This window comes from Genypterus blacodes, unplaced genomic scaffold (genome assembly GCF_046128005.1).
Source record: "Genypterus blacodes isolate CSIRO-AG114 ecotype Tasmania unplaced genomic scaffold, CSIRO-AGI_Gbla_v1 ptg000059l_1, whole genome shotgun sequence".
Lineage (NCBI taxonomy): Eukaryota > Metazoa > Chordata > Actinopteri > Ophidiiformes > Ophidiidae > Genypterus > Genypterus blacodes.
Window position 1 is genome coordinate 231,554 of NW_027466871.1, and position 11,178 is coordinate 242,731.

The 11,178-nt window shown below is 43.2% G+C and overlaps 1 protein-coding gene across 2 annotated transcripts; it reads left to right on the top strand.

The window, feature by feature from the left end:
* The first annotated feature begins 215 nt into the window (after positions 1-215).
* Positions 216-10,253, top strand: otoa (otoancorin). 2 transcript variants are annotated; one of them, XM_076153721.1, is made up of 29 exons: positions 216-328; positions 1,121-1,200; positions 1,310-1,380; positions 1,703-1,724; positions 1,862-1,910; positions 2,122-2,254; positions 2,364-2,426; positions 2,518-2,708; positions 2,792-2,994; positions 3,744-3,874; positions 3,972-4,114; positions 4,528-4,633; positions 4,782-5,000; positions 5,095-5,262; positions 5,477-5,617; positions 5,796-5,845; positions 6,051-6,171; positions 6,259-6,377; positions 6,609-6,750; positions 6,851-7,044; positions 7,119-7,206; positions 7,332-7,461; positions 7,592-7,764; positions 8,066-8,215; positions 8,306-8,448; positions 8,592-8,728; positions 8,888-8,985; positions 9,072-9,222; positions 9,582-10,253. In XM_076153721.1, exons 2-29 carry the CDS (start codon positions 1,143-1,145, stop codon positions 9,662-9,664), a joined length of 3,477 nt encoding a protein of 1,158 aa, XP_076009836.1. In that variant the 5' UTR covers positions 216-328; positions 1,121-1,142; the 3' UTR covers positions 9,665-10,253. The 2 variants fall into 2 exon arrangements, with proteins under 2 accessions (XP_076009836.1, XP_076009837.1); XM_076153722.1 differs by having other exon boundaries at positions 1,124-1,200.
* The last annotated feature ends 925 nt before the right edge of the window (positions 10,254-11,178 follow it).

Consider the following 11,178-nt stretch of genomic DNA (forward strand, 5'->3'; position numbering starts at 1 on the left):
ACACGCCAGGCAATACAAACACCTCTAACAAACCTGTCTTTAGATTCATCCGAGGGCACCAGGGGCAGGACCAAAGCCAAATATTGTGCCAGTAATATCAAATAGATGCACAAACAGAGAGAGAGAGAGAGAGCGAGAGAGAGAGAGAGAGCGAGAGCGAGAGAGAGAGAGAGAGAGAACACTGTATCACCACACACCTGCTGTGATTCCTGCCTTAAATGTCAAGCGGCAGCGTTTGAAAGGAGAGAGCAGAAAGGAAAAGACACACACTTCCTCAATCAGTGCACATCCTTCTTTACCGTCGACCAGGGAAGACACAGGGATAAATGTAAGTAATTTTTAACCTGCGCACATACATACACATCAATGACATCACCGATCTTATTAGTTCATTGTGTTACTGTCAGCTATGTAGAGCCTGTGCGAACGCCCTGACACATGCAGGAACAGGGCAACTCATCTCTAAGGGAATTTTTCTCAATGATTGATGGTTATCAGCATCCACGCTAGAGTCATGTCACGGCTTTGCTTCACTGGATTTCAGTGCTTTTTGTGTGGATATATACTGTAAGAGAGAAAGCTTTAAAATCATTCAAATGTCTGTACAAGCGTTCAGTATCATCCAAATAAAGAGCTGATTGATGAGAGGTTTTAATATTCTAGCTTTCTTTCCCTTCTGCTTATTTAAATGGGGAGTCAAATTATTCCAGGGCAAACAAGGTAGAATTAAGGTCAAACAGAAGCACGCAAATATGAGAGGGAACTGAATGTCAGAACTGAACTGTTTTTTCATCTCACATATGGATGATTACAGAAGTTGTTTTTCCACTGTCTGTTCTCCTCTGAGCCTCCCAGAGGATGACGAGCAAAGCCGGTATCTAGGCAGGTCTAAAGAAATCCTCAGAGGTGGAACTCTGTGTAGCTGTTGCTGCGTAGATCTGAACCTCAGAGGCATTATGACATTATGGCTCTGTAACGACTACACACCTAATAATGCAACCTCAGCATTCTTATTCTTCTTTTTTTGTCCCCTCACGTACCAAACGAATGTGAACCAATGGCAGCAAGGTGGTGTGTGTCAGTCCACTTTGTAGTCCTGTAATCACATGTGTTTTGACAGCAGACAGGTTGGCCGTTTCATCATGGTGCCCAAGGGAGGAACGCTCTTCCTCCTACTCATATTAGTCTGTCACAGCTTGGGTAAGCAGCAACACCATCACACAACATCCACACACACATAAACTTGACTTTTATAGGTTGCATGGTATGGTCTTTAGTAACATGACTTCCTGTGTGCGTATGTGTTCAGGTAAACTAAAAGGCGGCAAAAAAAGACCTGACCTTTCACCTCCTGGTTTCATGGATAAGGCCACAAAACTGGTATGTATGTGTGTGTGTGTGTGTGTGTGTGTGTCTGCCCACTTCTTCCCTCCAGCATCGTTTGTGTGTTCATCTTGAGTGCATCAAAGATGTTGTTAATTTGAAAACTAGTTAGATTTTATTATGCAAGGCTCTGAACTTATCAATCAATGCATGTAGTGTTTCTGTTCATACCAGGTTTTATATACTGATTTATAGATTTATACTAACCCCATAAATATGACTGATCATTTATTATAACAGCTTTTAAGTGACGTTAGAATCATTTCTCACGGGATTAAAGTTATAACAACATGCTTGTATCCTTCTCTTCTCCCTACAGATGTTGCATTGCCGGGACATGGGTAAGATATGTCCAGTGTGTGAGGATATGTGTGTGTTGTGTTTGGTATTTGTGTCTTTTGCAACACGGCGCACAGCTAATTCATGCCTGGACCTGATTTATTTTTACTGTGTAACGTATTAACTTGCTGTGTTACAGGTTACACACCGCCTATGATGCCACCCATGGTCGACGCCCCTGGAGACAGGTATGCTCCACCTCGGTCTGGGTACAGCTGTGGGTGGCATGCTTAATGTCCTGGAAAAGCTTTTGTAATCAATGTTTGAATAATATTGTGGTTGTAGATTAAAGGGTTTGAAATCTTTTCAGTGCACAGTTGAATTTGAACGTGTAACATAATGTAAGTTTGTATAAAACACACACTTTACATGAGCTCCCTTACCATCCGTCCTCTTCAGTAAAGTGCCTGATGAGGACAGAAGACCAGGGAACAACACCTTCCTCTCCTCTTTTGAATCTTTCCTCTCGTCTATCGCTCCTGATGGCGGCAAGGAGGACTCCCGACTGATGTCCGATGAATCCGCTCAAATGGTGTGAATGCACACGCGTTCTGTCACTCTGACAACATTCACAACATTTGTCAATTAAAACAACATTTATATCGTTTCGACTTTCTCTCTCTGTGTCTTTTTCTACTTAGGATATTGTAAAGAAGATGAGCAATTTCACCCTTTTTGCATCAAGCATCAAGGAGTTGCAGAAGGCCAGTGCTGCTCACTAATCCCCACACTTTAAAGTAACGAGTTTGTGTTGCTGACGTTGCGGTCTAATCGCACCGATCTTCTCTTCCACAGGAGAACTCTACATGCTACTCACGGGCGTTTGCGTCGCCTATGTGCTGGAAAATGGTGATCAAAAATGGTAAAAGGTTGGCTTTGGATGAGTATGAAGCAATGCTGTGGTGTGCCGAGCCCATGCTGATGGCAATGGGCGCCGGAGAGCTGCGTCTTCCTTCACGAATAAGCGCTGGGCAATTAGAAAAGCTGTGAGTGTGTGGATGCCATCATTTCCTCTCTCATGACATATTTTAAACATCGTTTTATTGTAAAATTGTGTGTCTGCTCCCAGGACAAATATTCTGCAGAAGGTGTGTGTGCGCAAGTCTATGGGCCACAAGACGAAGGTGTTGAACTGGGTGAAAGAGCAGGTTGCCCAGAAGTTCTTCGACTGCACTCTGAGTCCTGAGAAGCGTTCCATCCCCAAAGCTAATCCCACAAAATCAGCAAAGCAGGGACCAACTAGGACACCACCAACCCAAGACCCGAACGCAGGTAAGCCACAGCAAACCTCAGCCGCGTGTTGAGCTGGTGAAACCTACAGTGCAGATGTATTTACATTTTGCAGAGAAGTGGATCACATAACAAATGATTCTGAGGTTGATTTAAACCACATTTGCATAATGATCTGGATCTGGAGGTGTCCGGGCACCTGAATACATAAAGAAATATGCAACCTGCACTGGTATCTAGTCTACAAGGTGTTGATTCAGTAGTAGATAGTAGCAGTTGCAATGGGACGCTCATGGTTATTTGTTGAAATCCACCATACATTTTGTGGATGTACTTGTTATTGATGAGTGAAGGGCATTGCATCTTTTAATTTCTATTTGTTTGTATTCGTGGATTCAAGGAGTCAAAAAAAGACAAAAACATGGAGATTTAATGCTCCAAATCTCTTCACGTGCTGTACCTGAAAAGACAGGTTTTAAGCCAGATTCATCATTATATCTCCTTTCAAATCAAGCTGCAATGTAAGTGACAGCACCCAAAATGTGTTTTGTTACTCCTCATGTTTGTCCACAGCAAAGCCCAAAACCCAAACCTAACCTCCAAACGCCCTTTGACTCAAGCTGTGTGTGAAAAACAGCCACAGAACTGCATATTTGTGAAATCCCGAGTGTGCATCTGAACTTGACTAATAATATGAGAATTTATGTGTGTTAAGGTGAGTCTTATAGACATACTTGTATTCGCTTGCATCTCTCTTTAATGCCAGTGTTGTTTCTGTTTTGTCGCTGCAGGTGATTCTGACCCGGCACTGACACCTTGCTCATCTGATTTGAAGTGGCTGAACGTAAAGGCGATGAAGATGTTGGGCCCTTGTCTCCTGCACGTGTCGAAGAAAGATGCTGAAGGTCTCACCAATGAAACGGTATGTTTTTCATGTTGAGAGTGAGATAAAGAATTACTCCGCTGGAAATAGTTCAGCAGTTGTAAATTGTTCCTTTGTTGGGATTTGATTCTTCCAGCTGTGTGAATTCTTCACATCAGACGAGTTCAAAGAAGGTTTCAGCCTTGAGACTAAGATAACTCCACCTGAGGGCCGAAGGTTCCTCCAAAAGATCTCTGATTGCTTCCAGACCACGGATAGTTTTGCAAGATATGTGGAAAGGTGTGTATTCATACATGTTTGTCAAGTGTCTGTGTGGTGCGTTTGTTTACCTATGGGCCGAGAGTTACGCAACTTATTTTCAAAACAAATGAGTAATCAGATTTGCATGGAAGAGGATTTGAATTCCATTATCTTCTGTTTGTGCATCGCCTGGATTCTTCTGTTGTTTATTGTGTTTATAGATCTTTGTGATGTGCTCATCGATAAACACAGTGAAATCTGAAATCAGAAGGCAAATCATACATCTTTACACAAACATACTACAGGGGAATGTTCTGTATGTTGTGTCTGAGGCATGACCAAGCTGCTTTGTTTAAGAGGCCATGCAGTGTTTTGGGATGTTGTGTGATATCTATCTAAAGAGCCGATCCCATTTCGATGAATGCAACATTTTGTGATTTGAACATCCTCAGACTTGGTGCAGTGGCCTGCTTTTTTAAAAATCCACCCAAAAAGGAAAGCTTCGCCAAGAAACTTCTCCCAGAGCTTCAGGAGTGTGAAAACCGTGGCAGCAAAAAGGTGTTAACCCCCCCCCCCCCCCCACACACACACACACACACACACACACACACACACACACACTTAGTAGCAGTTGGGGCCACCATTAATTAAATAAAATGTGTTTGTCTTCTTCCTTCTCAATCTTTGTTCATCTTCTTGGCTCTAGCTGAAGAAGGAACTCATCAAGAGTTTGATATCCTTGGGTAATGTCAGTGAAATAATAAGTGAGATTGGCGAAGACATGAACCAGATGCCTCACGAGGAACTGGCAAAGCTCCCAAAACGTCTTCTCCAAAAGATCCTCAAAGCCAAAGACAAAGGCGATATCAAATGGTCTCCAAGACAAAAGAGAAAGCTGTTCCAGACACTTTTGGGAAATAAAGTGGTGAGAGTGGCTGAATGGTTGCATCTCTCTTTTCTCTCTAGCGTGATCTCCTCGTTCACTAAGTCTAAACTATTTCCAATATGCTTTCCCTCAGGACAAAGACGTGACAGGTACGGAGTTGTTGGACCTTCAGTCTGCTTTGTCAGGAGCACCAAGAGCCGTTTTTAAAAACATCGATATCCTGGAGGTCCTGGGCGACGAGGATCGTCTGGAGACCTGCAAGTACATGAAGAACTGGCAGAAGAAGATCGTCATGCGAGAGGTGAGTGAGCAGCACAAATTAGATTAGATTAGATTCAACTTTATTGTCAGTGAGCAAGTACAGGTACAAGCCAATGAAATGCAGTAAATCAATACACTCTCAGAAACAGAGAACCTGGAAGTATATGGAGTACAATGCACTTGTGCTCCTATGATCTGTTTATGCAATTCCAGTGTTATTCAGGGAGAATAATTCATTAAATGTTTCTTTGTAGGCACTTAAAAAGCTGAACGCCTCTGAGCTGGTGATGAAAATGAAAGGCCCATTGGTCAAAAGCATTACACTGGGCATCTTAGCCAAGGCCAAACTCAACTCTCTGGCTGAGGTTGAAGGGAAAGAGTGGAGCCTGGAACAAGTGAGGTCCATTCTTCAATCAGTCCATCCTCCTCCTCCTCCTCCTCCCCTCTCCTCTCCTCTCCTCTCCTCTCCTCTCCTCTCCCCTTCTCTCGTCTCGTCTCCTCTCCCCTTCTCTCTCCTCCTAGAGGTATTGAAATGTGTTTATTCAAAGATTTGTGCCATGTTTGCTCCCTTAGGCATTACTTCTGGCAAGGCGTTTCAATGCAAGGGACAACAAAAAATTCAGGTATGTTACACAAACATAAATAAATAAAAAGACGTAAATAACATTGCAATATAAAGAATAAAACCTGATGTGTTTTAATCTTAATTTTTCTGTAGAATATCATAAGCAACCAAATTACTTTTTCCATGCAGGTTTAGCTTTATATTGTATTATATTTCTGATTGTGCAAATTTGATAAGATTTCAATTCTCATTTTCTGAAACAGGAGGCTGAAATCAATCGTTCAAGGCATCACATGTAAGATGATCAACAAAGTCCTGGACAAGGACAGCATGGACTTTGCTCAGGCCCTAACAGACGCTCCACAATGGCTGTCCAAACTGCAGGTATCTACTGAATATACACACACACATACTCACAAATCTTGGTCAAAGACTTGTTAAAAAATACATATGGGACATGTGCTTTTCCAGCTGTCCTGTATTGCCGGGAGACTTTTCAAGAGTTTGGAGAAAGAGAGACCAGATTATTTCTCGACAATCACAGAGGAGGAGCTGGATGACATTCCTACACTGGCACTCTTTAGTCTAAGGTAAGTTTGTATCTCTTACTCTGATCTCACTCACTCGCTCACTCGCTCACTCACTCACTCACTCACTCACTCACTCACTCACTCACTCACTCACTCACATGGTTATCAGAAACCTTCTGCTTTTACTTTTAACAAAGAAGTCAGTTGAATGCCGGACTTGTACTTGTACTTTTTCATTGTGTTAATTAAGCACGATCAATCATCATGTGTTCCTCTTCCACTCTATTCCAGACCCTCCATTGTGAAGAAGTTGCCCAACTCTGTGTGTGGTCTCCTCCTTGATAAGATTGCGGGGGCTAACCTGACCTTAGTGCCCAAGCGTGCTCCATCTCGCCATGCGCTCACCCAAAAAGCTCTGCTCTGCCTCATCAATGTACACACAAGGACACACTTCTGTTGCATCACATTCAACCGCCTAAGATGTTACAATTGTCCATTCAACAGCCTAAGATGTTACAATTGTCCTTTTGCAGGGGAAAAACATGTCTGCTTTGTCAGTGGATGACTTGAACAGCCTGGGGCCGCTCCTGTGTGAGGTAAAGCCCGACCAACTGGCACTCATGGAGGCTGACGTCAAGAAGGAGATTCTCAAAACTATTGGCTCCTGCCCTCCGATCCGCCCCCACCACGGGGAGGAAATGTTTAAGATTATCAAAGAGCTTTACGGGTGAGACAGGCTCCTGTGGACACCACAGTGTCTGGAGAGAGAGCAAGACACTGACGCCTTATTATTGTCTGCAGGGATCCATCTGAGTTTACACCTGAGATAGTGACGGCGCTCGGCCAATTAGTCCTCTCCAAATTCATCATAACTGCTCTGCGCAATACGGTATGTGTCTCCAATGTTCTCCCAGCAGCGGTTTATAAATGTTACAGTCATTGGGTTAAGAGAGGAACTTTGGGTGTATCAATCCCCTGGTTGCATGTTTCACTTATGTTCTCTCTGTCCCTTAGCCCGAGATAAAGGAAAGTGTCACTTACATACTGGATTCTCAGTTTGAGATCTCAGACGCCGTAAAGGAAAAATTATTCCTACTCACCACTGAATCTTCAAGTGCACAACGCAAAAAGAGGGCAGCTACAAGTAAGTGTGTGCTGTGTATGTGTTGTTCTTGGTTGATGTCACCAGCGTCAAGTTGAGTGTGTCAATGCCACTGTGTCTCCACTTCTGACTGTCCCTCTCCTCTCTCTGTTTCTCTCCGTGTCTGAAACAGGAGTCCCCATGGAGCAGCAGATTTTGGAACTAGGTGAAGGCAACAACCTCTGGACAGCTGGGGAGCTGCTGCAGATAACAGCGGCCACCTTTAACGCTACTGTTGAAACACTGGGAGCCGTTCTTACCTTCAGCACGGAGCAACTGAGCTCGCTAAAAACAGTAGCAATCGAGGTACTGAACATGGATCTGTTCACTTATGGAGCCCAGCCTCTATGAACGTCCTCAGCCAAAAATGTTATAGGATTGACCAGCAGTCCGTTTTATTATTGACACTAAACGTGCAGATCCCATGTGACATACATTCCAGTAAGATTCCTCTCTCTGAAACTTAAAGATGACTAGCAAACTTCCAAACGAGAATATATAGAAATCCCAATAATGTAAACTGCTTCCCTGCAAGTCATTTTATGAAATTACTTTTTTTTGAGGAAGCCTGATTTGTTTGGATTTGCGTGTCTGTGTCCTTCTTCAGGCGTTGGGTCCAGTGGACAGTATGACAGAGGACATGGTCCTGCAGATGGGATGCATCAACGCGGCCTTCAGTGACGCAGAGCTAAAGCAGCTCCCCCTCCACCTGGACACCCTGGATGATATCGGCCAATGTGCCTGGAATCAGTCGCAGGTGCAGTACACATGATAGATCACCGTATGCTGATGACTGATACGATGATGTTTTAGTCATACTGATGAAGATGACGACGGGTCTGAACAGATTGAAGCAGTGTGGACGAGTGTCGCTAAGCGTGACGACCTGACTGCGGCGAGTCTGGACGAGGCAGGGATGAGCTCACTGGACACATTTTTCTGCGGCCTCAGCATGGAAGAGTTTGGACAGCTCAACATGGACAACTTCAAGTCAGTGCATAAAACACAACACACTTGATTAGGATCATTGGTTGTGTGCCAGAAACTAAACTGCCATGTCGTTACTGTAATAAGCTCCGGGGTGTGTTTTATTGTTACTGTGTCACACGTGTGTGTCTGTGTTTGTGTGGCAGGGAGGCTTTGGACTCCATCGGTAAAATCAAGTGTTCTTTGGAAACAACCGAGAAGCTGAAGGACCTCTTGGTTTCCGTGTACGGTGAACCCAGCTCCTGGACGGCAGCTTATATTGCTAACCTCGGCAACATCCTGGGTGAGATGAACACTCTGACACTACACACCTCGTGTTCTCTGTGGGGAACAAACATCATCTCTCACTGTGGCATTCCTTAGAAAGTACTCTTCAACCGTCTGTCCAGGCTCTTTTCAGCGTTGTCACAATGCACTGATCCTCCTCTTCTGTCTCCTTCAGTGGCTCTGACTGAACAGGAGTGGAGGTCTCTGAGCCCAGAAGTCTTTGCTCATATCAAACCGACCTGCATAGAGCTCATTCCTCCTGAGAACATTGCTGTGAGTGACATCCCCTGCGTGTGTGTGCGCGCGTGTGTTTGTCTTACCCCTTAATGACTTCTGCGACACTTACATTCCCTCCTCAGTCCTTCTCAGTGGAGCAGCTGCTGGCTCTTGGTCCTGACAACGCCGCCAAGTTAACGGTGCAGCAGCGAGCGTCCCTGACCCCAGAGAAGCTGGCTGCACTGGAGGCGGCTGCCACTGGGGATTCAGAGGCGGCCCAACGGATCCAAGGAGGTAAGACAACATGAATAAGTGACGTAATGATGACTGTCACAATTAACTCATATATTATTCACTTGTTAAATATTGCTGTTGCAGTACTGGTGTGCTTTTGATCATATTTGTTAATAAGGCTAGGGTTATTAATAAGGTTAATAACTGTGAGGGTTTTGAGTTTTCACTGAAAAATATTACATTTTACAGAAACACATCACTTTCCACAAATGTACATCCACCGAGAAAGAATTTGCTTCTAGTAATGGAAAATTAACATAAAATGCATGTTGTGAATCTGTTAATAAAGCAGAACAATACAAACAGTAAACTCATTTGTGCGTGTTCAAGTTTGATGTGTGTGTGATTCTGTCCTCCAGGAGCTCCGACCCTCAGCGTAGAGGGGATCTCCGCCTTCATGAAGCCCTTCCTCTTCCTCCTCTTGGGCTTCCTGCTGTTGTGAGAGTGGCGATACTTCACACACAGCCGCTCACCGCACACTATCACTTTGTTAGACGTTGTCTTTTATGGAGCTTTTATGGAAATGTGTCATTCTTGACATTGATCTAGTTTGTGATGAAGACGTGATTATCTCAACTAATATGTGAGCTTAAGAGTGTGTATAAATACAAATATATGTACAATGTAATCAAACAACCAAAGTTACAGATAATAACTGTGAGGGTTCCTAAAAGCTTATGCCATTTATAGAAAATCTATTTTAATACAACAAATAGGAATAGGAAATATCTGTTACGTCCTCTAAATAGAATCTCTGAAGAACTGATGTGGACTTGTCTTAATAAAGATTGTATTTACTCAATGACAGAAACGGCATCACTTTTAAATGGTATCAGCTGAGAAAAACAACAGCAGAGATTCAACTGATGATGTGCCACTTTTAATCAACTTTTCTTCTTTTTTTTTTTTTTACATATAAACATTTGGTTAGACATTATCTCATCAATGCAAAAGCAGAGCAAGTTAAATATGAGAACAGTGTGTGTTAAAGAAGTAGGATCAATCTCCTGAGAGAGTAAACACGAGCACACACCAGTCACTGATGATGCCAGCACATTAAAGGGAGAGTTCCGTTTGTTTTTGAGTCTAATAAACAGAAGCTGGTATGGAGTTTTTCCCCTGTCGGTAGTGATGAAGATGCACAGGCACACAGACATCTTCTTTCAACCCTTTTTGTTTCAATCCAGTCTTGAAGAAGCTTCTGTGATGAGGTGGATGATGAGCCAGTGACTCCACACACACACACACAAACACAAGCTGCTCTGTGGCGACCGGTCACTAAGCTGGAATGACCAAACACACCCAGACACACAGCAAACGCCTGCATGCTCTGTTTAGCAGTGCTGAGGACGACACACACTCGCAGACATGCTGATCTTTACTTTACAGTTATTCCATTAAAACACACAGAGAATTTTACTTCCATCTCTTCTTTACAGAAAAGGGACAGACCAGTCAGACTTAAATACATTCTATTTAAAAAGGTATTAGAGGATCATTAAGTTGGTTTGTGTTGTGTTGTGTTGTTGTGTTTGACCCCATAATTAATACTCTAAATGATTGATTGCATTCTTCCAGATTGGTTTCCTACCGTCCAGACAGCTTTCAGTGCCTGCTTATATCAGTACGCTGTGAAAAAAAACAAAATCTCAGTCATGATTGGCTGTTTCCTGTCCCAGCGTTCACCTGCAACCATAACACAACATGTGACAAACTAACGCGGTGAAACATAATGAAAAATCTCTGCACATTAATTGTTGACATACTAAAATGTATGGAAACCAACGGCTGCCTTGAAGATTGTTACGCTGGAAGATTTGCATGATTTGGATTATTGCTGGCGATAAAATGTACAACACAGGCTGATCAAGTTAAAACCCACTGCTATGACTCTTAAAGAGTCTCACACAAGAATGACCTTGGAAAAATATAACTACCGTCTATTAACATTTAGTG

Bases quoted from the DNA above. Each gene is read 5' to 3' on its own strand.
- otoa (XM_076153721.1), top strand. From the start codon at position 1,143: ATGGTGCCCAAGGGAGGAACGCTCTTCCTCCTACTCATATTAGTCTGT. The intron at 1,381-1,702 runs GTATGTATGTGT...TTCTCCCTACAG, and splicing joins TGGATAAGGCCACAAAACTG to ATGTTGCATTGCCGGGACAT. The intron at 2,995-3,743 runs GTAAGCCACAGC...TTGTCGCTGCAG, and splicing joins AACCCAAGACCCGAACGCAG to GTGATTCTGACCCGGCACTG.